This window comes from Trachurus japonicus, chromosome 23 (assembly GCF_045865225.1).
Source record: "Trachurus japonicus isolate A0001 chromosome 23, Traja_1.0".
Taxonomy (NCBI): domain Eukaryota; kingdom Metazoa; phylum Chordata; class Actinopteri; order Carangiformes; family Carangidae; genus Trachurus; species Trachurus japonicus.
Window position 1 is genome coordinate 5,219,843 of NC_140929.1, and position 27,297 is coordinate 5,247,139.

The following is a 27,297-nucleotide window of genomic DNA, read 5'->3' on the forward strand; positions in this document are numbered from 1 at the left end:
TTCCAGTCTGGAGTTGTCCATCCGTTATACCTGCTCTTCATAGAGAGATATAAACTACCGGACAGGTGAGTGAGTGAGGGGAAAGTCTCCCCAGCCCTCCTGCTCCCACCCTCGGACTGAGCAGGAGATGATGAACTACCGCTGACTGTCCTCATCAGATTATACTGCCATCTGATTGGTTGACAGTGAAGAGAGACGCTGCTGATTGGCTGGGAAATAAAGGGCTCGTTCATAAATTGGGATCAGTGTAGCTGTACTGTAGCTTCCACTGGGGCGTACAGCCTGATTAACCTCCCAAGGGACAACAGGGCAAAGACAGCTGTCAAGTACCCCCAACTGACCTGTGTTATAACCCATACAGTCTATAACAATAATAATAACTTGTCCATAACATGGACAAATAATGAGACATTATCCTGGGCAGAGAAATGCCCCTGTGCTCATACTTTACTATAGACTGTATAACATTAACATTATTTATTCTAGCTATTTTTTTAGATGCTCCTTTAGATAGATAGATAGATAGATAGATAGATAGATAGATAGATAGATAGATAGATAGATAGATAGATAGATAGATAGATAGATAGATAGAGTCTGCCCCAAAGGGTAGCAGACATTTGTCTTTGACAGGGCTCATCACTTTACATACACTCAATAAAACACAGTAAGGCAATAAAAACATTTACAAAAAAATAAAAAGCACAATAGCAGCAAGTCATTTTGGGTTGTTTAGGTTTACAGGCTCTTTTTTTTATTTACCTTGGTGGTTGCACTGTCTGGTTTGGCATTTTAAATTTCGTTGTACATGTATGATAATGACAATAAAGGATATTCTATTCTATAATTGTTATAAGATATAGGCTTACTTCACTGATCCCAGACCAGGAAAATATTCCCCCCACCCCCTTTCTTTAGATGTTTTATGTCACTTTGTTTGTAGAAGCACTAGTAACAAGTTTTTGTGGGTTTTGTGGCTCTTTGTAGTGAGGGGTTGTCTCTTTGTGGTTGTTTTACGCCACCTGGTGGTAGGTGTTGAATCTTTCTAGTCATGTTGCTCTCATGTGTCTATTTGTAGTTGCTTTATGACACTTATTGTAATCAGATTGAGTCGCTTTGTTTGTCATTATGATTTCTCTTTGTGGTTATTTTCCACATAGGTGGAGCAGGAGGAGGATTAGATCTTTTTCTAAAGTCCTGACTCTTATAATTTTATTTCTACCAAAGAAATTGTGAAATAGAGAGAAGACCTGACGTTGAGAGATGAAGGAAGCAGTGACTTGTGAGTAGCTAACGTTAGCTTAGCCTTAACTATTAACAACAAACAAACAATAAAACTGCTGTGCGTCATTTATGAACAAAACAAGTATCGACACCAACACCCACATCATCAAAGCCCTAAACCAGGCACCTGTCACTTCGTATCTTCCAAACGTTGACGTGGTGTAGTTACTTTTTGCCGGTTACTTGTGTTGAAAAAACTTCTAGTAGTCTGCGCGCTGTTATTTTGAAAAGCGGAAATGACGTCAACAGCAGCCGAAAGCCGAACACGTGTTTTCCGAAAATAGCCGAGTGATACAAGTCGATTTTCACTGGCTGAAAAGTGTCCCAAACTGTGTGTGAGAGTGTAAAGTGCAAACCGCAACTGATGTGTGTGATTCACCATTGCTTTTAGGTTCACAGATATAAAACTGAATCACAAATAACTGTTTTAAAAGTTGTAAAATTTAAAAGGATATTTACTTTCTTACTTTCAGACAGATCTCCTCCCTTCCATAACATTTCCAAGCAGAAGAAGATGAAGCAGTGGAAAGGAGTAGCAGGAGTTGCTCAAATCAAATACTGTATAATAATATTACAGCACGTGACCATGTTGTTTATCCCATGCTGCTGTTCCTGAGAAAAAAAATAATTTCATTAGAGCAAATGTTCCTTTGTTAGTCTAATATACAGTTCAGATTAATGAACAAAACAATTACTTATGTTGTTTTGTTGTGTGGAGTCATAACTGTGCAGATAGAGCAGCACATACAGTAGGCTATCATTATGGTCTGGATTTATTTAAATGGTGATTTGTCATCTCAACAATAATACCCCAGCATAGAGTAACAGAAATAGTTTTCAAGAGTAGTAATGTTGTTTAATAGGCTACTCAATTGATTCCCATTCCCAATATATGTAAATTCAACATAGAAGCAGCAAACAATGTTTGCTTATTTTTATGTGGCAGTAGAAAACATTAATCACGTTCAAATTTGATGTGTTGTGGTTTCAGAATGAAGGAGACAGGGAAGACTTTTATGGATGTAAAAAAACAACAACAAAAAAACATCCATAGAAAAAAACCCAAACTTTTCTAATTTAAAAACAGAAATATAATGTACACCATAAGTACAAGCTTCATACAATGTAAAATGCTGCTGCGTTCAGTGCCGTTCATGTTAAACTGTATCGAATTTTACATTAGTAACCACTGTCGCCTAGTTACCGCCTACGTGAACGCGGATTGGTCCATTCATTTTCGGCCCCTCTCTGATTGGCCCAACGCAGCAGCTCGAGGGCACCTGCTGCACCTGTCGCGCGCGGCGACCTGAAGAAAGTTGTGCAGCCGTTGAGAAGTTGAGCAGCAGCGGAGTGGGCTGGTCCATTGTTCCATCCCGGAGAGGGGGGGGGCGGAGTAGGGGTGGGGGTACAGGAACCGGAGAAGGAAACTAAAAAGCTGTCAGACGAGTTTCTACCTTTTTTCTGGAGAGGAATGGAGCGCTCCAGGAACTCCCGAGACGCGCAGAGAAAACTTTACAACCGCGGCTTTCTTTGTATTGTTGTTGCGTCGTAAAATGACAGCACAAACATAGGTAGATAAACTGTCCCAGAGTTTCAGTTGGACGCTACTGAAGAAATGGCGTCCGAGCCCGAATTAAAAAACGGGAATGAACTTTTGGAAGTTGACATATGCGACGGAGGTGTTGGTGTTGGCGTTGGCAGCGGCGTTGTGTCCGTGTGCTCCTGTTCCGACGAGGACGAGAGCGGTGTCTTCGTCAACTCCTCCGCCTCTCTGCAGGATGATTTCTCCGGCTTCGCCCAGTGGACGAGCCGCCCGCCGACCGAGTCACCTAATGCACCTAATGACACATCATCATCTCCGGGAGAGCAGCAGCAGCAGCAGCAGCAGCAGCAGCAGCAGGAGCTACCGATGCCCAGCAGCAGCAGCGGGCATGGAGCAACAACAACACCACACACTCTCGGCGGCGACAACAACAACAACAGCGACTCTGATGAATACCACGTTGATGGTGGATTTAAAGTGCCCAGGACCTCCATAGTGGACTGTCTGCTGGTGGAGCTGTATGAGACGTACAGCGGAGGCAGCAGGAGGAATGCGGACAGCTGGGACAGCTCCACCGAGGCGTCCGGCTCGGATGCTTTTCTTGGCCGCAGCACCTCCGGGTCCAGCTTCCTCCAGGAGCTCCAGGAGAAACACACGAGGAGGCATCAGATGAACTACTTGGCCCAGAAAGGTGAGGGATGTCACTGTGTGGATAGTCTGCATTTGCTATAGTCAAAACTTTTTTGCAGCTCTTGTTTTCACATTTTTCCTTTTGCACAAGCTTCATGTGTCAACTTACTGTAGGTAGTAAGTGCTAGTTTTTGCACTTCCATACAGGAGGAGAGCCTTATGTTGAGTCTTATACCTGGATATTTAAGTTCTCATTGCACAAGAAGGACCTTTTTCATATCCCCCTTTTCACCTCTTTCTAGAGTCTTTAAAAATACAATTTTAAAACATTTGTGAGCGCTTTTACACATGCTCAAAGACACCTATACTTATAAAAACGATATAATAGAGCTCAGTCAGAATGAAATAAAACTCTAACACAGTAGAAAACACACAAACCTAACCTATACATTAAAAAGGCTACTTTAAAAAGATGAGTTTTGTGCATGGTTTTGAATGTTGTGAGGTGTATGCATTGCATACGGATGGGTTTGGGGAGTGAGTTGATGTTCAAAATAAATATTATTGACCATTAACTGAGTCCTTTCTTATATCCCATAGTGATTCTAAACACTTAAAAAAAATCAGAACTGCTGTGATTAAGAAGTAAGCCACTTATGCCACTTATCATTTACATGTCACACAGGAGCCACATCTACTGGTTCTGCCCATAAAATGAATGAAAACATGATCAAACTTGTGATCATAAGATTGATTAACATTTTGCATATGCTAGATATATTAAAAAATACACATATCAGATGAATGGATAGCTAGTTTTGTGGTTTGTATTTGCCCTGCAGACAGGTGCATACTGGGTAAACAAGGCCATCAAGTGGCCAGAGGGGCAATTTGTACTAAAGCTGCAGTGTTTTTTCTAGCTATCTGCATCCCCACTAATCAAATACCGAAACCTGTATTTAATGTTCTCTGGTAATGTTGTCTGGCTGATACCTGATTTGCTTATCAAGGTCAGGCCATGCACGGTTGCATTCTTAGACGGTATAATCAAATAACCCTGACTACTCTTGTGGAGGAATTTAATTTACTGTTACATAAGTTATTCAGTTACAGAGGACTGATTTTTACCTCTGTGAACGTCTCGCCTCCCTGCCCTTCAGGTTTGTTGTGAGTGTCATGTCAGGACAGTCAGTCATCAGATATCAAAAGGTGCTACAGCCTCAGTATGCGGATACTCAGACAGACACGGTGGATAATTGGTTTGTCGACAGCTCGTTTTCTCCTGTTGCCTCGGGACTCTTAAAGGCATGTCGGTGTGAGCTCCACGCTGCCATTGTTTCCTCTGTTTAAGTGAAGTCCTACAGTCAACACAGCCCAGTTCACTGTTTGCCCTCCACACACACACACACACACACATGTGAGGCTTGGTCAAGTTAAACAATGCCGAGGGCCGACGCTCAGGAAGAGGAAGGGCTGTGATAACGCCTCTAAGAACATGTGACTACTGTCTCTAATGTGTGTAGGTACGCCTTAATCGTCCAGTTTGGTTTGCTTTGATTGGTCAGTGGCAGTGAGTTCTCAACTAACTTCCTAAAATGCCCTTCAACCTCCTTGTACAGGTGAGTTGATATGAATTTAAAGGGATTTCTTTTTGTAAAAGTGGAAGTAAAAAGATGATTGTTATTGAAATTATCAAACCAGTAACTGGTGATATTCTCATTATAAATGAATCTTTCATTTGTTTTTATCAATTTATTAGTGGTTTGGTCTTTTTTTAAATGTCAAAAATAAACACAAAAACCCATGAAAAGACATCATTTCACATTTCACAGCTAAGCTGGGAGACGGCATGAGTTGGCAACTGAAGGAAAGTAATTTAGAGAAAATAGGTCGACCCAAAAATATCAGTCTGACACAGCTGTGATCAGGTCTGACGCTGCCCCATGGGGGAACTCACTGCACCCAGAGATCACTCACCTGGTGACCTCCTCTCACCACCTGCAGGACACGACCCAAGGCAGAGCAGGTGGACGATCGTCACACCTCAGATTTACTGTGTGTTTCTATGCAACATTGATGCAAACGTGGATAATATGTGAAAAGAAAACACAAATAGAGACTTTTTCTGAGCTACAAAGAGAAATATTTGACTTCATACTGGATATAAATGACTAATAAATGTAATAAAAGTTATAGATTATGTTTATTTGCATTGATTTCTTGGAGACCAGAGGCAATGGACTTTATGCAGAGCTCCACTACTTCCTGAACTTAAGCCAGCTCCTTTATTTCCTGTCTTACATTATTGGACAAACTGATTAATCCATTGTTGTGAGGTCAGACACACCTGGATTAATCATTTTGTCCAATAATGTAAGACAGGAAACAAAGGAGCTGGCTTAAGTTCAGGAAGTAGTGGCTGTGCATGAAGCCCATTAATAAACCTGATATTCATTCTTAATCGACCTGATGATGATGATGATGATGCAGCTTTAGTATTAGGTTTCTGGTGTTCGAGGTCATACTGCTTTTATTTTCTACTGTGTGTCAGGTTTAGTCTGAATGGGAGAGGTGTGTGTGTGTGTGTGTGTGTGTGTGTGTGTGTGTGTGTGTGTGTGTGTGTGTGTGTGTGTGTGTTAATGTGGGGCGCTGCTCTGGTTTTCATTTTCTCATCGCCTGCAGCCTGGAAAACAGATAAATGACGGTGATACTCTGATGTTTCAGTGACGTGCAGATTTCACACGGCCCCTCACAGTGTTTTGAGTGGCTGTATTTACAATATAGAACATTTAAGACAAGTTTGCATATGTATTTCTGAAGCTGATGCTACACATAAGAAAAGTTAACTATGTTTTGAAACCATAAAAACCCGGCCTGCAGGAGGATAATAGTTAATGTTTCAGGCTGGAAGTAAAATTTCCCTCCACTGTGACAAAAACAGCGAGTTTGAACTTTTAGGAAATGACAGAAATTAAACAGAAATTCAGTTTTAAAATGTATATCGATACTATGGAAATCCTGATTTAAATGTAACTTGTTTCTGTTGTTTTTTTCCTCCCAGCCCCCGAGGAGCTGCAGGCGATCATCCAGGAGGTGAAGTATCGCACAGGTCTGCAGTCGGCCAAGCTGATTCGCCAGCTGAGGAGACGAGACCGACTTTGTCACAAACTGCAGAAGAACTACGACATCATCACGGCGTGTCTGCAAGCCGTGTCGCAGAAACGACGTAAGGACATACACTTCATCATCGGTGTAATCTAATAGTGACATGACTTCACCGCAGATATTGTAAATAAGTGATTTCTATGGATCTAAAAGGCTTAAATCTAATTATTTATGAGGGAGAAATACTGTATATTAGTGATACATTTTTTCCTCCAGACTTATTCAGAATTTAGATGCAAAATAGCATCACAAATCAGATTTTGCTCCAGCTGAAATCCAATTATGGTTTAATACTAAAAGCTTCTACTTAAACCCAAACAAAGAGAAGTGGGTCAATAGAGTCAACACATGTACTGTAGAAATGAGCTGCAACTAAAAGAGCAACATGCTAAACAGAGCGGATGCATTTCACGTGCTGCTTGTCATATCTCCTGTAGTATGAAAATGAATGTGCTGAATTTACATGTCGCTCTGTGACTTACGGGTCTGAAGTTAAAACTGAATGCTCATTTTCATATCCTCCTCCACTTCAAAGCTGCCCCTAAAACAATTCAGCTGAATGTTGAGTTAGAGTTACATAAGGAAAAAAAATGTTAATAACATCAAGTTAAAGTTTAGTTTTTTTTTTCTAGGGAAGAGATTACGGATTATAAACCACATCTTTAAATAATATAGACTCTAAATCCAAACTGGGATTTGGAAGAATAACAGACGACTTAAATCCACAATATCGACATTACTGACTGAGCCTCTTCATACAGTTGGATGCTCTGTGTTGTGTTGTTAAGCTTTTATTTTCAACAGTGTTTTTCTTTCAACATGCAGCCTGGTGCTTCACATGGAGGTACGGTGTACAATGATACTGGGTGTTTTGTTGTTTATGATCAGATTGTGCTGTTATTTCCACTATAGTGAGTTATTTCACATTCACGCAGCTCCTCATCCTGCACTGTGATTTTTAGCATCCAGGAAACATATTCAATCTCCAGCAATTACAACCATCAATCATTGATTATGATCAATTCAGCCAAGCAGCTTCCAATATCAGCATTTTATTACTTCCTCTTGTTGAATGACGTCACTATTTTCACATCGTCATACAGTTAATGACCTAATCAGCTAAAATAAATGAACAGGAGATTATTATTATTATTATGAAGCATTATCAAGGCTTTTTCTTTTTCTTTTTCTTTTTTCATGATCATCATTAGGTATTATCTTCAGTTTGCAGGTATTGATCCCAGGCGTCATTAGGCCTGCTTGTGTTTTCCACTCAGGAAGCTCTGACTGCACCTGTGAGACTGAATCACACCGTGACGCAGCATCGATTCAAGAGTTTGCAGACGTCATACTCATTTTTTTCTCCACCTTCCTGTCAGAGTGTTTGGTTTATCGTGACTATGCAGGTTGTGTGTTTGCTATAGTTTTAGGAGTGTGTGTCAGTGTGTGTGTGTGTGTGTGTGGAGGATGGTGCAGCTCACAGGTATGAGGAAGTGTGTTTTCAGTTTGAATTCCAAGATGGAGGATTCAGTTCAGATATGAGTCTAAAAATGGATGAGAAGGAGAGAAAGAGAAAGATGCTGCTTTGACCTTTGATGCATTTGTTTTGAAACTGAGTCGTTTGACTGTGACTCCACTTGAAGTCGCTCACATTGAGTTAAAAATGTCATTTATTGCCTCATTTCTATCATTACAATGAGCAGAGCACGTAATCCAGGAAGTTCAGAGTGCAAGCTTTTGTTCGATCCTGGTCGATTATCAGTTATTTTGATCATCAGTTCATCGTTTTGTCATTAATTACTCTGGCTCTACTGTTTAAAATATGAAAATCTGCTGCTGAGCTTTGTCACATATCATTATAATCTTAATATACAACAGTTGTGAACTGTGTCCATCTAACAAAACAAAGCACAGGAATGAGACGGTCATTGATAAATTGATTAGATCGATTAGAAAAATTATGGTTAATTGGTTTATTGTCGCCTCTTCCATCCTTCTTCTCCCCCTCCTCTTCTGCTTTGTCTTTAAATAAACAGGGAGACTGATAAGAGATCATTGACTTTTACATGAAAAGAGTTCAGATGAGATGATTAGCCAGACTGGCTAATCATCAACAAGAATTAATTTACAGTAGATAAATGATTAATCAATGAAGCTAAAGATTTGCTGCTTTTCTCTGATATTTCATATTATTGTATAGTAAAATTTGGTTCTGGGCTTTTTGGTCAGATAATTAATGAAATAACTGCTAATTACAACACATTATTGTTATTTTGCTGCTGTTTAAAAGGAGTCTGGTCTCATTTGATTGGCTGTAGATGTTTAGTGCCTGTTCATCTCATGTTTTAAAACGTGTTGATGCCTCAGTCTCTTTGATTTTTCCACCTTCTCATGTCGTGTTATAGCAGAACAACCTCTAAGTAGGTTAAGGAAACAAAAAATCCATCCATCCTCCCTCCTCCTCCTGCTCTCCTCTCCTCTCCTCCACCATTACCTCATCCCTCTCTATCTCCTCCCCACGTGTCTCTCCATCCTACCGCATCCCTCCATCCTTGCTTGCACCTCCTCCCGGTGACGCTGAGCCGGAGGAGGAGGATGAGGAGGATGAGGAGGTGTCGAGCATCATCATTATCATCATCATCAGCAGCAGCCGCTTCCTGCTCCTCTCAGTCGGCTGCTCTCAGTCGGTTTCTGTCCCGTGTTTCATTCAGACATCCGCGGGAACACGGCCTTTCGCTGCTTTGCACAAACCATCACCGGAAGAAGATTTAAACCAATCACTTTAATCGATTATATTCGGAGCGTGTGTGAAGGTGGAAGAGGAGGAAGCAGCAGCAGACGTGGATGGTTTTCTCCGTTTTACGCTTAGTGCTGCTGCTGCTATACCGGGAAGACCGAACCGAACCGAGCTGCTCACGACGAGTGAAAGCGAAAGCGATGAGGTGAAGTGATTGATCGGATTGATCAACAGTTCGATTCCCCGATCCCGATGAGGCAGGAGCGGCTCCCCGGCGCCGGGGGCAGGAGGCCGAGGGCCGGCGTGAGGCAGCGGCAGCAGCAGCAGGGCTCGGGAGGGGTCGGAAACATCATCAGCAACGTCCTGAAGAAACGCAACGGGATATCCAGGAGCGCGCCGCGGCTGCTCTGCACCTTAGAGCCAGGTGACCCAGCAGCACTGCAGCACATAGGCTTAGAGATAATCGATCATTTTTTGTATGTTTGTTTGTTTTTTTAACACTGTGGTAGGCTACAGTAGCGTGGGTCATTAGCCTGATTTGTTTTTTACATATCCTGCAGCAGCTCATAGAAAATCTCTCTTCATCCTCACATTGTCTTTTCATTTAGAGCTAAAAAAAAAAAAAAAAAATACACTTACTGCTTACTGCATGTAGGCAAATTAGATGATTAGGGCTATAAATCTCTTGTAATTGTGGCTGATATGAAACCACGAGGCACCGTTTTGATGTAAGCCTCAACACTATAATTTAATTTAATTCAGTTTATTTGATAGGGACAATGCAGGTTAACATAGGCAAGGCAAGGCAATTTTATTTGTATAGCCCATTTTTTTACAAACAGTTTTCTCAAAGGGCTTTACATAGCATCATAACAACATCCTCTGCCCTTAGACCCTCACATCCACTGAGGAAAAACTCCATGGAAAACCCTTTTAACAGGGAAAACCAGGAGAAACCTCAGGGTGAGCAACAGAGGAGGGATCCCTCACCCAGGATGGGTAGACGTGCAATAGATGTTGTTACAGACAAGAAAACAGTTTATAGTTTATGACACAGAATGTGGGAAACATGGAAATGTTAACAAGAGTTAATATAAAGATGATAGTAACACCTCCACTCGTTACAAACAAGTCAATGTGACTGATGTTCTGCATACAGAGATTATAGCTAATGCTAGTTTCCAACTCCCGTCCCTATAGTTAGGCTATTAGTAGAAAAAAGAAGCTAAGAAGAAAGACATCAGAATTACATAACAACACTATAAAATGTACAATACATCTAAAATCATACCAAGTCATGACACATTAAAAATGCATGACCTTTTAAAGGTACTTTATTTGTCACATATACAGCTTTGTGTGTAATTATGAGCTGATAGATAGATAACTGACAGCATAAGCAGTTTTGATCATCACTTGATAAACTACTTTATTCTGCTATATTACAAACATTTTCAAAAACAATCGTCCCAAAAATCTAATCATGCAGGAGGCCACATGCTCCAGATGTGGTTTTAATACATCTGACCGTGTGTCACGCTGACCAAAACAGCTGGAGATGTCGCTCATTACTTCCTGGATTGATGCTCTGATGTGTATTCAGCAGAATATTCCAGATGTGTCTCTGTAGATGAAACATTTGCTGGATGTTACAGTAAATCCCAGATTTGAGCTCCCAGTACAGGACAGTTCAGTGGCCTGCTGCTGAAATGAATGGGTCCTAATGTAACACATTTGTTCTTTAGATACAAATTCCTCAACCTTACTCAGGTGGTCCGATGTTTAGGGCTCAAGAAAAGTGCATAAACACAAAGTACTGCTACTAAACTGTAGACTAAGTATTCAGGAAAACCAGGAAAAACAAACTTCAAAGAGGCCGTTGTTTGATTTTTTGGACGGCATCAACTTGTAAAACATCCATCTGAATGCTGAGTTATTTATTCACTCTCTTTTTATTTGTATTTCACCCTTTATTGATTTCTTGAGTTGACAAAATTCATACACAAAAGCAACAACACCGACACAGCTCCATGTGCAACCGGCGTAGCTATTGTCCACACATCCAAAAAATAAAATAGTTTGTGAGTTTTGATATGATAATATGAGCTCCAACAGTCACCATACAGTTGATGTGCATAGCCTACATTCAGTGTAAATGGTCTTTACAAATGTTATTTATTCACTCTCGATAGTTCAGCAACTTTAAATTATTCACAACATAAAACGAGCTGCAGCCAAGTTCTTCAAACCCAGACCTTAGGGGGAAAATCCCACATTAAGATTATCATAATAATAAATATAGGTCTTTGTGATGCAGATTACTCTTTTATTTCCCTTCCTTTCTCCCTCTTCACCTCTATTGTTCTTCCCTCCTTCTTTATTCCTTCCTTCCTTCCTCTCCTCAGTGTCCAGCTGCTTTAGGCTACAGTTCTTATCACCTCATAGAGAAACAGCTAACCTGTAGAGCTACATCTCATTATAATAGCCCATGATGACCTCTGGACCTCTTAGTTAAACACACGTTTTGTGTCAGTCGGCGGCGTGGGACCAGGCTATAATCTGAGACCGGGAAGTAGGAGGGTTTTCCGCGGTAATCCTCTCCCAAAGCTCCGGGGCAGGAACAAAAAAAACCGGCGGAATAAAGCAGCAGCAGCAGCGCTCATCCACAATGGCGCAGGACGCAAAGACAGAGGCGGGCCATGCAGGTTAAACACCTACTTTGTCTTTTATCTGGAGCTTTCTCATGCTTAATATTGAAAGAGAAATATAGGCTACTCGTCATACTTTACTACCCCGCGGAGGCAGCGACCGATGCCCCGGAGGCTCAGCCCGAGGGGAGGAGGAGGAGGAGGAGGAGGAGAAATGGCCGCAGACAGTCGGAGCTGTTTGGCCTGAAGCCGAAACATGTCAGGACCTTGGCTCTTCTTAACTTCAGATCAGAACTTCATTTCCGTCTGGAAAGCGCGGTGGTTTTTAGTCCAGTGGTCTAAATATTCTGTGAAGAAGTTCGTGTGTGTTGGCTACGTGAAAAGAGATTTTGACGAGATTTCCAAGAGCATGCAGCGAGGATTGAAACGAGAGTTCAGCACCACCAGGAAGTGGACAGCGACTCGTCAGATATCACTGTTTATATCAAAACCACGGCTTTATATCTCTATGCTTTATACGGTTATAAACATATCTATTTAGTGCACAGGTCAAAACCAAACAGACACACATAGCTTCCGGTTTGGATTTTTAATTTCGGGCTTTTATTGTGAAAACCGACCAACTTGTGTAATAGCGTCCAAACACAGTTTTTGCGGGTTGTTAAAAGAGAGATGTGAGCGAAGTTAAACAGATGGTTCATCACAACTCTGCTGCAGAATCTCATACAAATGTGTTGCTCTTGTTTTCACATTTTATACAAAAAAAAAAAAAACCAGCTCCTTGAGGTTTAGGTCTGGAGATGGTGTTGGTCTCCATCATCTGGTTCTGGCTCATTATTTTGTGGGATCAAAAAGTCCTCTTCTCACCAGTCTGATAACAACATAGAGTCCTACTTCCTGCAGTATTGTGTTGGATTAATAATGCATTAGAGGGGCAGTGACACAGTTTGTACAGACAGAGTCATCATCAACCTGAAGGAAGTGGTTGCATCATCTTCCAGGGCTTCATTTACCTCCATTGATGCAGGAAAGATGGATGTTATCAGCTCATTATCCCTGAAAAGACACTGTTTTCTATGAATTGTATATGATTTTTTCAGCTTTTGTGACCTTAACTTTTACTCTCTACATTTCCAGTGGTCTTTCATTGCTTAGATTTAGATTAAAGAATAGGAAAATGTGCATTTTCCCAACCCTTTGTCTAGTAGTCTATGTACTGTTTTGTGCATGTACTGTATATTTCCCCATGTTTAAGTCTGACACCTCCTATACAGTAATTGTGTTGTCCTTAGGTTGGTCAGGACCGGTGTAAACCAAATGTCTCTGTCTGTTTCCAGGAGTTGACACGAGGTTGAAGTTCACTATTGAACCATCGCTGGGGAAGAATGGATTCCAGCAAGTGAGTTATACTGTAACAAGCAGAGATTCATCACATTTACTCAGTTTTGTAAATGCTTTGTAAGTGATTTTTCTCTCAGTGAGATAAGATGTATGAATATTGTATTGGTACACACTTATGGCCTCGGTGTGCTTGTTAATTAAAAACGTAAACAAGACAGTGGGTGTCTTCCTCCCTGCAGTGGTACGACGCCCTCAAAGCGGTGGCTCGGCTTCCAACCGGCATCCCAAAGGAGTGGAGGAAGAGGGTATGTAATGTAACTCTGTCATATGGCTTTGTTGAAACGTGTTCTTGCAGTTTGCCACTTTGCCGTGTTCAGTGAATGAAAATATAAAGTATCAGATTATTTTGAGATGCAAAATTCAGCAGCCTTCCTGGTGTGCACTCATCGGGCGTTCCCTTCTGTTTGGACCTGAAATATCCTCCATGTATAAAGAACAAGATAAACAAGAGCTTATGCATTTTCTCTCATCTATTTGTGTTTGTTTTGAACCCAGAGGCTATTTAGCGAAAGACATAGACGACCCAGTTGTGCTATTACAAGAAAAAAGTCTGTTTCCTTTGTTACCGTCAACCTGCGAGCAGCGTCTCACGGTCCTGAGAGAGTCTGAAAGAACAATATGCCGAAGCACTTTGTCTACAAAGCTCCATTCATCACACATCTCAGCTTTATCTCTTGGGACGAGCGAGCGAAGGAAATCTAATGGAGGCGATTACTTTCATCTTAGCCGAGGAGAATGAACAATGAAATCTCGTCTCTCTCTCTCTCGCATGAACTTGCAAAACAAAATGAGTCATTGTGTTAAGGAAAGACGGCAGGAAGAGGAAACGCACTTTAAATATTTGTTCATAACTCACTGGGGACGGTGAAAGTATTGGAGATATTTATATAGTTGTCTTTTTGTCGCAGAACATGGTTAATTGTGTGTCTGTTGTTGTTGTATTTTGTGTAGGTTTGGTTAACGCTGGCCGACCAGTACCTCCACAGCATCTCCATCGACTGGGACAAGACGCTGCGGTTCGCCTTCAACGAGCGCAGCAACCCCGACGACGACTCCCTCGGCATTCAGATCGTCAAGGTAACACAGACTGGATTGTAGAGCACACAGACAGTATGAGCAGGGCTGTTTGTGTTGTTGTTGTGTGTGTGTGTGTGTGTGTGTCCTGAGTCAGCAGTTCAGTCACAGAGTGGACGCCTCAGCATTTTTCTGCAGCATCTATTAAAACTGACGCAGACAGAAACCGTGTAAAGAGCTGTGTAGAGACTGTTCAGGGTCACCAGGAACATTTTATTATTTTAATTTTACTAGAGAGCTGTGATACCTTTAAAGAATAAGACATTAGACGTTTTATTGATCCCACGTGTGGAAAATTCACTTGTGACAGTAGCAGAGTACAGGATACGTAAAGAAGTAAGTAATACAAATATATAAAGGCATGGCAAGGCAATTTTATTTGTATAGCCCGTTTTTACAAACAGTTTGTCTCAAAGGGCTTTACATGGCATCATAACAACATCCTCTGCCCTTAGACCCTCACATCGACTGAGGAAAAACTCCATAGAAAACCCTTTTAACAGGGAAAAATCTGAGAAACCTCAGGGTGAGCAACAGAGGAGGGATCCCTCACCCAGGACGGACAGACGTGGAATAGATGTTGTTACTGTACAGACAAGAAAACAGTTTATAACACAGAATGTGGTTAACATGGAAATGTTAACAGTAAAGTAAAGGATAGTAAAGGCCTTACTATGTACAAAATATATAATAAAAAACAAAGATATGTACTGTTATGTACAAAATATTATTTAAATGGAGAGAAAAAACTATATAAAGATGTTGTTTGGTCAAAGATATACGGTGTGGGTGTGTGTTAAAAGTCGAGGATGTTTATTTGTGACAGTGCGTCAGAGAGTGAGATGTCTGCATCATGGAAACACTGCAGCTCTTTTTTTTATTCATCTCAGTGACTCAGACTAGAAGTCCAAAGTCCAGGCAGCTGCTGCGTCCCTGTTTGTCTTCTTCTCGTCTCCATTCATCCACCTAGTGTAGTGCACTGACTTGTAATCAAATAAATCCATAACTGTGTGCATGGCATGCTCCTCCTGACTTGACTTCCTGTTCCTGTCCAGGACCTGCACCGGACCGGCTGCAGCTCCTACTGCGGCCAGGAGGGGGAGCAGGACCGGGTGGTGCTGAAGAGGGTGCTGCTGGCCTACGCCCGCTGGAACAAAGCCGTGGGCTACTGCCAAGGCTTCAACGTCCTGGCTGCTCTCATACTGGAGGTCACAGAGGGCAGCGAGAGCGACGCTCTGAAGGTACAAACACACAGTAATGATGATAATGATTAGAATAAACTGACAGTAATTCAGTTAAGATGAGGAAAATATAAATACATGTATTACAGGTTAAATGTTCAGGCCATTTTCTTATCTGCACTTGATTACGGTGCTGTCATTTACATGCATGCTGCTCTCTCTACATTGAAACCCCTGGATGCACTTTATCACTCCTCTCTTGGTTTTATTACTGGAGATGTGTTCCGAACCCATCACCGTGTTCTTTATAATAAGGTTGGCTGGCCATCCTTAAGTGTAAGGAGGGAACAACATTGCATGGTTTTTATTTACAAAGCTTTACTTGAGATTTTACCTGTTTATCTTACCAGCTTAATCTCACTTAGAATTTGTAACTTGCACACTCATTCACAGGACACCTTGGTTTTACAAATTCCCAGTATCAGGACAGAATTAGGGAAGACTGCCTTTCAGTTTTATGCCCCCCAAAAGTGGAATAACCTACAAAACTGTCTGAAACTGGATCATCTTATTTCCTTAGATAGTTTTAAAAACGTATTATCAAATGTTTTACAACCTGTATGTAATTGTGGATCATGACCTTGATGAATTTGTATATTGTATAATTGTGTTTTTGTAATCAGGGTGTCATTGAAAAAGAGAGCTCGCTCTCAATTGACCTTCCCTGAATAAATAAAGGAGAAATGAAATGAAAAAAAAAAAGAAAAGAAACTGATTGAGCTTCCTGAGTTTCTTTGCTGCTCTGTTCCCGGTGGATGATAATTAATGATTAAACGTCTCAGAGCTTCTTCCTCCTGCTCTTCTGTTTTCAGGTGATGATCTATCTGATCGACAAAGTGCTGCCAGAGAGTTACTTTGCCAACAACCTACGAGCTCTGTCAGGTAAACACACACACACACACACACACACACACACACAGTGACACATACACAAGCTGATGTGATTTAGAAATAGAACAACAGAAAAAAAAACACTTTTCATGCTGTAACATCTTCAGCCCAGAAATAAACTGGAGGTTGTTCTTCTGTACAAGGACAGAATTTGTCGTCCATGTTCAAAAAAACATGTATTCTTCACATTGTAGATAGTTTTTCTATACACTGAACAGGGTGAGCATTTCCTCTGATCAGTCAGAAAATTAATCTGAAACAGTTTGATCATTAAAAAATGCCAAGAAAATGTGCTGATTTCATTCTCTAAAGGATTAAAGTTTGCAGATTTTCTTATTCTATCAAAGTAAATAGAATATTTTTGATTTTTTTGGGCACTGATTGCATAAAAAAAATTTAATCTTCAAGCATTTTTTTTGTTTATAGGAATCAATGAATCAATCAAATAATTAGCAGATTCATAATGAGAATAATAGTTTTAGTTCAGGGTTCAGGAGCTTTGAGGTTGATGAAGGAAACCAGGCGTTTACAGATTTACAGTGTTTATCATCCTCATACATGGTTCTGTATTGTCTAAGTGTTGTCTATTGTCTAATTGTGTCTTTCTATGTCTCAACTTTGTATAGTAGCTTGGGGTCTGTGTATTCTGTGTATTTTTTTATCATTTTTATGTTATGTGTAGGGACTACAGATGGAAATTAGCTGCAAGCTAAATCTGGTGCAACCATCTCTTCATTTTTTTTCCTGCAAATTATTAATGTAATTGCACACTGTCCCTTATTAAACTAATAAACTAAACTAAACCAAACTTATCCAAGTTGTATGATGTTTATATGATGTAATATCTCCGGTGCCTTTTGCCTCTGCCCTGTCTCCCTGTCTCAGTGGACATGGCCGTCTTCAGAGACCTGCTGCGTCTCAAGCTGCCCAGACTGTCCCAGCACCTCCACCACCTCCAGAAAGCAGCCAACAGAGAAGCTGGAGGTAAGTTACACATCTGTAATAAAATCCAGATGTGTGTGTGTTTATTCAGTGATTGCTCACCTCCAATAATAACAATAATTGTGTCTCCTCCTCTTTCCAGGCAGTTACGAGCCTCCTCTGACCAACGTCTTCACTATGCAGTGGTTCCTCACCATGTTCGCCACCTGCCTGCCGGCCTCCACCGTCCTCAAGATCTGGGACTCGGTTTTCTTCGAGGGCTCGGAGGTTCTGTTCCGAGTCGCCCTCGCCATCTGGGAGAGACTGGGAGAGTAAGCCGACATTAGCTATGATTAAAGCACTGGAAAAGAGAGTAACGACACGCATTGGTCCAATGGAAGCGCCTCCTGATGGCGGAATATGGGTTTTGCAAAAGCGCCCAAGAACTGACATCTCTGCATTGTTGGTGAATGAGCAAGTGTGGTATTTTCAATAATTTAAGGACATTTATAGATCACCCACGTTAATAGCATCATTGAGGACCCTTTACAGATAAACATTAACACATAGGCGAGTAAAAAACAAACAGTTGTCTACATTAATGTTTCAATCTACATTTTGTAATAAACACATTATAAGTATAATTCGATATGACCAAGACACCTAAAAACAAAAACACGGCCGTTTTCATCAATTTACAAGCAAGTGGGCAGCACACATACATTGAAGTGAATGGGTTTTCTGGGCGCTTTTGCAATACCCACATCCTGCCAGTCGGGGCGCAAAACCCTTACCACGGGAGTCAATGGTGGTGTCGTTACTCTCTTTTCCAGTGCTCTAGCCACGATTAAACCATCCCAGTCTACTGTACATCCTCCTCGCTCCCCTGCTGCTTCATGTGACCTCTGCCCCTCCTCCCTCCCTCTCTCTCTCTGTCTCTCTCCAGGAGGATCGAGTACTGTCAGACGGCCGATGAGTTCTACAGCATCATGGGATGTCTCACGCAGGAGATGCTGGAGCGCAACCTCTTAGAGCCCGCAGAGCTCATGCAGGTACAAGACGAACCGGACGGCTCACAGTTCACGTGAAGATGGTAGATTCATAATATAAAAATGTTGTTTTATTAACATTTATTCTGTTGTGCGTCAGGAGGTTTACTCCATGGCCGTGTTTCCTTTCCCTCAACTGGCCGAGCTGAGAGAGAAATACACCTACAACATCACTCCGTTCCCTACCTCAGTCAAATCCAATGGAAGGTTTGTTTCTCCAGTCTGTCTCTATGGAGCAGTGTTTTATTTTTTTATGCAGTTTCATGTTCAACACTGAAATAACATGATACGTTGTATTTTCATATAGTGCATGCAGCTGTACTCCAGTTATTGCACAAAATCATTCTCCACAGAACATTTGGAGACACAAAAACAGTGTAAATCAAGACAATACATGACTTTAATTTAGCATAGTAAAATATTCAGGTTACATGTCTCTGGACCTGATCTGAAACAATGAAACAAAAACAAACACCAGCAGCAGCTTCGTGTCTGATAAATTAATTTGATCAATGAACATGTAGCTGCTAATAAAATGTGGCAATATACAGTATCAACAATATGATAATATTAATTAATAATTAGAATTAAAGGGGAACTTTTCAAGTCTGGTCCCTTTTTTTCTCTATGGAGCTCCCACTACAATTTTTAACCATCACAACTACTTCAAAGTTAAATTAAAGTGAAAATCTTGCATAGTTTCTCTTTAAGGGAAAGACATCTTAACTCAAATAATGAATTTAAATGTTTCAAAGACAAATTTAAACGCAGGAGAAATCTTATCGTATTTAAATCCTATAGTTATATATAGTAAATCGTATTGTTAATGCAGGATGTTGAACACTGTATTAACAATATGATTTACTATAGTTACTTTACTATAGAGTGATAGATGCACAACAGCGTTGTAACTTATTTAACATCTGTGAATCATTTATTTCAAATTGTTTTTTATTGAGTTTTCAAAAAACCGTAGTGAGAAAAAACAAAACAGTTTAAACTAACAGAGAGCTAATAGACACAATTGCATGAGTACCATACATGGATCCCATCTCCAGTGTGCGTCGTTTATAATATACATACACACTTCATAGACAGTTTTTTTTTTTTGCTTCAATTTGTTACATTTTCAATAGTACATCTGTGAATCAAATCAAAAAACTGCTTCATTCTCATCTGGATTGTTTGTTTTAACTCATAATAATCACACGTTTATAACTTGGACTCGTTACAGTGGCGGTCTGGGCGGATGGGAGAGTGACGACGACGCCGACATGGACGACGAGGACTCTGTGGTGACGGCGCTGGGCTGTCTGGGGCCCCTGGGCGGCCTGCTGGCCCCCGAGCTGCAGAGATACCAGAAACATCTGAAAGGTCGGTGCAACACATACACACACACACACACAGAGGATTTAAACGGTAACCAGGGGGAAGGTTGGTTACCAGGGCGGGCAGAGAGGACGGACCGCGGCTGGATGTTGCCCCAAATCCTCATGTTCTGCCCCCGATTTGACTCCAAGTACAAAAACCGTCTCTGATCTGTTTCCTCCAGACAAATCCTTCACTTCCTCCTCCTTCAGCGACTCTGACTAACATAGACATTAAAAAAAAAAAAAAAAGCGCAAACAGCCCGAGGGGATTTAACCTAAAAACACTGGCTCAGATCTGACACTCCAGAGAGAGAGAGAGAGAGAGAGTTCAAAAGAACGACCGGCGAGCTCCGTTTAACCTCAGGAGTGAAGTCCCAGCACAACAGACTTGACCTGGTTTAAAAAGAGGGAAACTGGTGGTGTGCATCAATAAATCATCAGCGGCGTCACGGTGAGGGAGCAGCTTAATTACAGTAAACAAACACATTGTGCGCTGCAGGAGTGGATGTTTCGGTCGCTGCAGCTCTAAAAGCAGGAAGAGTGAGTCGCTGCTGATGGAAAAACAACTTGGAGTAGAGGCACTGATGAGTGAAGCCAAACAGAAAACAAAGAGAAAACAGGAAGCAGTGACTCAGCTTGGTGAAATCTTCAAAGTCTTTTTAACAATATTTAAGAAACATTTAGTGTTAAACTTAATCCGACATAGACACAATCACATTTTGCCGCTTTCGATAACATCAAGAGGCGTTTTTCTGCTACTTAAGTTCTGGCTGATCTTTGATTAAAGCAACAGTGGGTGAGTAAAGGAGCTTTGAAGGAGCTAAAAAAAAAAGGAGCCTGTCAGATTATCTGTGATTCATGTGTTTCCCTGGAATCTTTTCTGCCTTCGACCTTAATCTGTGAAGTTTCTCAAAATCTCCAAATGAACAACACAATCGTGAAACTAACTAATCCAAAAAACCAACAACTGTGTAACGTTGTTTTTGTTGTTGTTTTTTCTCCAGACCAGCGAGCGGATCAGGGCAACATTGCGGAGCTGAGCCCGGGGGCGGTGGGGGCCGGAGGGGCAAGTGGAGCGGGAGGAGGAGGAGGAGGAGGAGGAGGAGGAGGAGTCAGAGGTGCGAGGGCGGAGCATCAGGCCGCCATCAACAGCATGATGATGGAGAGAATGAGCACGGACATCTACGCCCTGAAGAAGCAATACGCCCGCATCAAGAGGAGGCAGCAGCAGCAGGCCATGCAGCTCTACATCCGCACAGGTGGGTGGAGGAGACTTGATTTCATTAGAAACTTGAAGACAGTTTTCAAAGTTCATAGTTGTAAAATAACATCTTTATATTCCTTGCAAACATTATTTGACGTAATGTTATTGTTTTGATGCAGATTAACCAGTTCCCACTTTGTTTAAAGCCTTTTCTCAATGCTTTTGGTCATTTTTCACATTTTACTTTTATTTTTCTAGCTGCACTCAAACAGGATGGAGTCAAATCACCGTTTTTTTTTTAAAGTATATTTTTGGGCTTTTCTTGGCTTTATTTGATAGTAGAAAAGGAAAGGGGGAGGCAGAGAGAGGGGGAATGACACGCAGCTTAAATGACACCTTTAAGTAGATTACTCTGGTACTTGGATATTTTGGATATTTTGACCACAGTACTTTTCAGATATTTCTAGATGGATATCCGGTTATCCAGTTTCTTTCAGTTCAATAGTTTATTGTCGTTAAAAAAACAAAGTGCAACTGTTAATATCCCAAATTAATAGTGAACCCTAATAAAAGAAAAGGCAACATAATAGATATAAATATAATTCCTGAGGAGAAATAAAATTTGAAGGTAGCAATGTAGCTATTTTATTTTATTTTTTGGGGAATTAAAGATGTATAAACTTTTTATTTCAAACAATATACCCACTTGAATTAAGAGATGTGTTATTATAAGTCCATTTAATCAAAACCACCTTGAGAGTTAAAGACACCATGGCAACAGAGATGACTTTATTTAAACACCAACGTTTCTTTAATTAAAACTATATCATTAGATAAACAGTGTTACAGTCTGGCTCTAAGGTGTTAAGTCCTACCAGTTGGGGCGGAGCAGTGGAAACACACACAACAGGAAGCGGTTTGATGATGACGATGATGATGATGTGATTTGTAGGAGTTGGACCTGAAATGGCCACGAGTCCTGGAGTCCTTCAGGAGCGTCCCAACAAACCCAGCGACAGTCCCACGCAGCGGCAGACTGGGGGTACTGGTGTCAAACCATCTGATACTGGGTGTTCTGGGGCTGATTCAGTGGTTTCTGAAGAGTCATAAGATGATTTAAAGTCATACGCCAACATTGTTTTGCAGTAACAAGGGAGATAGAGCCGTATCGCCCGTAATTAGCTTAGCTCAAACACTGGAAGTGTATGGGTAGTGTTAGCCTGCCTCAGAAGCTGATTTCATTTCAGCTCTAAACTCTGTAAATTATCACTTTATCGACATTTAAAACATTTTAGGTGAGAAAGTAGCCGTTTAGATCAGCAGTGTGTCGTTAATTTTTCTAAATACCAGCTGTTTACAATTTTGTTCGGACGAATTCGGCGCTACTCAAGCTAGCCGTTGTGACCAACGCACTTCCGGTTACTTTCACAAAATAAAACACCCGTTGCCCTTTACATACAGAAAACCATGACGATAGAATTTGTGCTTTTACTTTGAAATAGGAAGCTAACCTACCCTCGATGTAGCTAGCTTGAACCAAAATAAACCGTCTTTGCTTGAACCCTCCGTTTTGACCGATCTCGTCCCGTTACCGGCATTTGACCGCTCAAGATGCCTTACCGGAGAGTTTTGTCAGCTCTGAGATGAAGATCGGCCCGCCGGTTTCCATTTAGAGTTGCTGAAGAGTTTCTCTGATGACTTTAGGTGGAGGCAGGCTAACACTACCTAAACACTTCCAGTGTTTGAGCTAAGCTAATTACGGGCGATACGGCTCTATCTCCCTTGTTACTGCACGCACAGTCGAAAGGATGGTGTCTATCTGCTGGTCATGGACTCGGGAGTGAGGCAAGACACGGAAAAAAAAAAAATGTTGGCGTATCCCTTTAAGGAGGCATAACAACTGTTTATCTGCCATTAGTTCCCAAAGCAGATTTCCAATTCCTGTGGGTAAATAAAGAAAATGAAATAACACTGATTTAAACAGCTTTATTTGATACTGTAGTGAAACACAGTGAGAAAAAATTCTCTGAGATTCTGTGGAGGTAAAACCAACATTGGAAATCTGCTGCAGGAACCTCTGGCTCTAAAATATTGAATCTTCTCCAGGTTGTAAACACAGTGCGCTTCAGTTTACAGGAACCAAATCAGGTTATGGTTGTTCTCTGGCTTCAAAACATATGATGCTCTCAAAATGCTGCAGGCTGCAAACATGCGTGGTTCGGTTTTCTAAAAATAGTAAACGTGGCTGCAGTGTTGATCCAACAGGACAGATTTAAATGTAAAGCAAGTCCACCTTAAAAGAATATGAAATTTGGAAGATACGCTCGCTTTCTGTTGGCAGCTGATTTGCATTTTGAGAGCATTTATGTTAAACTCTGCTTTAATTTGCTGTGTTTTCTTTAAAAGGGAAGAAATATGTGGTGGTGGGGATGCTGTAGCTGCAATAACTGGTGATGGTTTGTTCTGTTTGCAGGTTTTAAACGGATAATTTAAACTTGATGAATCGTTTTTATTCTAAATATCCACTTGGAGACACCTGTCACAACACTATTAGTCCATCAGATGAAGCCGTTAGTTACTGTAGACATCCCAAAACCACCTACAGCTTGACTTTATCTAAATTATAATGATTTATAGATGATTTATAGATAACCAAACACTGGAGAACATCTTCAGTGACATGTGTCTCCTCTTATAGCTGTCACTAACCTTTCATTAACAAACTATTGCAGCTCCTCCCGTCACATACTAACATATGATTTCTGAAGCTTGTGTAACAGTATTACAGTGAGAGCTGCACACACACACACACACACTCTTTTCACCATATAAACACTCTGCAATCAGCTTTTATAAAGTCCTCTTTACATTAACACGGTTCCCTGACACTGGGAAGAAGCCAGAATCCTGTTCATGTTACATAATATTACATTTTTATAGAAAAAAATAAAAAATCACCATGTACTCATTCAACCAGTAATCCAAACTCCGTCTTGATCAGTAAGAGGCTTGAAGGATAAAAAGCTTCAGAGGTTAAAAACCAAACACAGAGGGCGCCCTCTAGTGGCGAGGCTTACAGCTGCAGGATCAAAAGGATGAAGATCATTTCTGACATGAAGTTACTGTTGGAACAAATGATGAATTAGATAAATTAACAACATGTTAATGAATGACATCAACCAAATATTAAACATTAGTAATTGATCTGTTGTCAAGACAATTCACTTTGGAGGACAGTCAACTCATTATAAATGAATTATTCAAAGAACAGTGAAAGGATTAACTTTTTAAATGTTTTTTTTTTTTAATTGAAAACCAGATATCTAATTGGTTATAATGTATATTAGGTGAGTTGTACTGAGTTTCTGTGACCTCAATTTGAAATAAATCTTTATTATAGGATGTCTAATTTTAATTAAAGCTTAAGGGGATAGTTCAACACAATACAGAGACTTCTTGCTGAAAAACTGTCCCTGAAGGCAACGCGCATCAGCAGTTTTGCATGTATTTACCTCTAAAACAGCTCTGTCTGGTAACGTTCTGTTATTATCTCATAGCGTGGTGAATGTGCAGGTCACAACTTGTCCACCAGAGCGTTGTGGAGTTGTTGGATTGTGTATTTGATGAGTTAGATGAGGGAAACCAAGAAATCCCATTAGCCTCCGTATAGCGTAGCTCTGAGCAGCTCACGGCTCTGCTCCGCCGTTCTAAAAATAGCTTGCACCAACAATTAAAGGTAACCTACTGCTATGACTATAGGGATTATGGCAATGGACCAATTTGCCAAATCTTGAACTATCCCTGTAAAGGTTTAAACACCATTTCACACACACTTATGATCCTATACCTACTCACTTTTCCAGCCTCTTATCACCTGGACCCAGCACCTGTATATTAAACCTGTTATGTCTTTGTCCTCTCGTCTTCCGTGCAGACAAGTGTCCAGCCACCCGTGTCCTGGCGTCCCAGCTCAACTCCTCCAGCACCGTCATCAACCACCTCCTGCTGGGCCGCAAACCGCGCGGTGCCGGCAGCCCCCGAGGCTCCTCCTCCTCCTCCGCCACCGCCACCGTCCCCGGCTCCCCGGCGACGGCGGGAGGAGGAGGAGGAGGAGGCGGAGGCGGAGGCGCCGGGTCGCCGTGGCGCGCTCACGTCCGGGCGCATCGCAGGAACATCGCCAGAGCTCGAGCACAGCTGGGGTTCGGAGATTCAGAGGACCGGGAAGAAGAGGAGGAGGAGGAGAAGGAGGGAGAAGGAAGTTCAGTGAGACTGGATGGTGAGGAGAAGGAGGAGGAGCAGAAAGAGGAGAGCGACTCCTCCGTTCCTCCATCCTCTCATCCGTCCGTCGCAGAGTCTGTAAGCGGCGACGCTCCGCCGGCTGCAGATGAGATGAGTCAAGAAGCGGAGGTGGCAGCGGTGGTGGTGCAGCTGGACTCTCTGGATCTAGAGGAGGAATCGAACCCGAACGCACAGCAACCCACACTCCCAGAGTCTAACTCCGCCTCCCCCGAGGTTCCTCTCCTCCCTCCTCCTCCCTCGTCGTCGTCGTCCTCAAACAGACACAAAGAGTCAAACTCCTCGTGTTCAGGCCGAAGCGACAGACAGTGTCCCTCCTCCATCGCCAACTCTTCTTCCTCCGCTCCGAGTCCATCGTCCCCGTCCCCCTCCTCTCCGGTCCCCACGACGACGTCAGCTTCCCTCGGTCCGTCCTGCTCCTCCTCCTCCTCTCCGACACCTCCCTCCACTCCGACCCCGACGCCAAACTCCACGCCTCGCCTCCCGTCCTCGTCCTCAGCCAACGGTTTATCTTCTGCTCTCTCTGCTCCTCCCTCCTCCACCTTTTACAAAACCTACTGCCCGTCCACGCCGTCCCTCTCCGCCCTCGCCTCGTCCTCCTCCTCTAGATCTCACATCCCGTCTTCACCGTCCACCCCGTCGTCATTATCATCCTTCTCCTCCTCCTCCTCCTCCTCCTCCTCCACTCCCAAGCAGCAGCAGCAGCAGCAGATCTTCTCCCCGTTCCCGAGCGTGAAGCAGCCCAGGAAGTCGGTCGCCGCCAGAAACCTCGGCCTCTACGGTCCCACGTCCAGAACGCCCACCGTCCACTTCCCCCAGCTCAGCCGCAACCTCAACCGCAGCAGCGCAGCCGGCGCCACGGGGAGTCGATGAACACCTGAACTCATGCTTTAAAAAAACACACAGAAGTTAGTTACATGATGTGGGGAAAAAAGTATAAGAAATATTAATAATCATCTTCGAGTTACACCATGTTGCCTCCTGCATATCAAGAAAAATAACCCGTTTCTTCTATAATGAAGAGGGGAAATTGTAGAAATGTAAAGTTCACCTGGCACACACCTGAAATCCACAAAGCCATGACAGAGCAGAGGAACTTTAGTCGACTCTTATTTCTTCATGGTTTGTTTAGTGTTTTCAGCTGCATCGGTTGTGTAAAACTGAGAGAGTTGTGAACAAACACGGCCCTTTACAGTGTCCTATGCAGGTTCTTCTTCACCATAAGTGACACTAATTTAAAAAGAAAAGAAAGAGGAGATGTCATTTGTTAAGGTAAAACTATGCTACAAAGTGTTTTCATTGTGATTTGATTTTATTCCTCCCTGGACAGACAGATGTTTCCCTCTGGACTCACATACAGTAGACCACATTATGTATCAACACGATGAAGGACCTTCTCTTACACGATAGCCATCCAGTTGTTTCTATGCCAAGTAATTAAATAAAAATAAACCACACAAGAAACAAATATACCTAAGACATGATGTAAAATGAAGAATTATGAAAACTAAAGTGTCAGTGTGTGTATGTGTGCTCAAAAAACCAGCCCACTCATAAAACTTGTGATGTCCTGAGGCACTTAAAACATTTTCTGTGTACTCACTCACTCACTCTGTTTGTGTCTTGACTGTTAAACACGGGGAATGTTTCAATCAATAATGATGTAAGTGTGACTGAGGGCGGCTTGGCTGGGTTTTATTGTGTGCATTGGAAGGTGAACAGTGTAAATGAATCTAAATATAAAGAAATGGTTCTCAGTCTGATGTGGTGTTTACATACAGGAAATGTAATGTGATGCTTTATAAGGCAGAGGCAGGAAAACGACTATACCAAATCATATTAG

The 27,297-nt window shown here is 41.8% G+C and overlaps 1 protein-coding gene across 4 annotated transcripts; it reads left to right on the forward strand.

Moving 5' to 3' along the window:
* The first annotated feature begins 2,763 nt into the window (after positions 1-2,763).
* Positions 2,764-26,360, forward strand: tbc1d30 (TBC1 domain family, member 30). 4 transcript variants are annotated; one of them, XM_085769331.1, is made up of 16 exons: positions 2,764-3,518; positions 6,519-6,683; positions 13,345-13,406; positions 13,588-13,653; positions 14,360-14,485; positions 15,538-15,723; positions 16,536-16,605; positions 17,500-17,598; positions 17,699-17,867; positions 18,482-18,587; positions 18,685-18,791; positions 19,819-19,958; positions 20,959-21,024; positions 21,055-21,213; positions 22,111-22,200; positions 25,093-26,360. In XM_085769331.1, the coding sequence occupies exons 1-16, from the start codon at positions 2,900-2,902 to the stop codon at positions 26,325-26,327; spliced, it is 3,465 nt and encodes a 1,154-aa protein (XP_085625457.1). In that variant the 5' UTR covers positions 2,764-2,899; the 3' UTR covers positions 26,328-26,360. The 4 variants fall into 4 exon arrangements, with proteins under 4 accessions (XP_085625457.1, XP_085625456.1, XP_085625458.1 ...); XM_085769330.1 differs by having other exon boundaries at positions 2,765-3,518; positions 20,959-21,213; XM_085769332.1 differs by lacking the exon at positions 22,111-22,200 and having other exon boundaries at positions 2,767-3,518; positions 20,959-21,213.
* Positions 26,361-27,297: the final 937 nt, after the last annotated feature.

Bases quoted from the DNA above. Each gene is read 5' to 3' on its own strand.
- tbc1d30 (XM_085769330.1), top strand. From the start codon at position 2,900: ATGGCGTCCGAGCCCGAATTAAAAAACGGGAATGAACTTTTGGAAGTT. The intron at 14,486-15,537 runs GTAACACAGACT...GTTCCTGTCCAG, and splicing joins TCGGCATTCAGATCGTCAAG to GACCTGCACCGGACCGGCTG. The intron at 18,588-18,684 runs GTACAAGACGAA...GTTGTGCGTCAG, and splicing joins AGCCCGCAGAGCTCATGCAG to GAGGTTTACTCCATGGCCGT.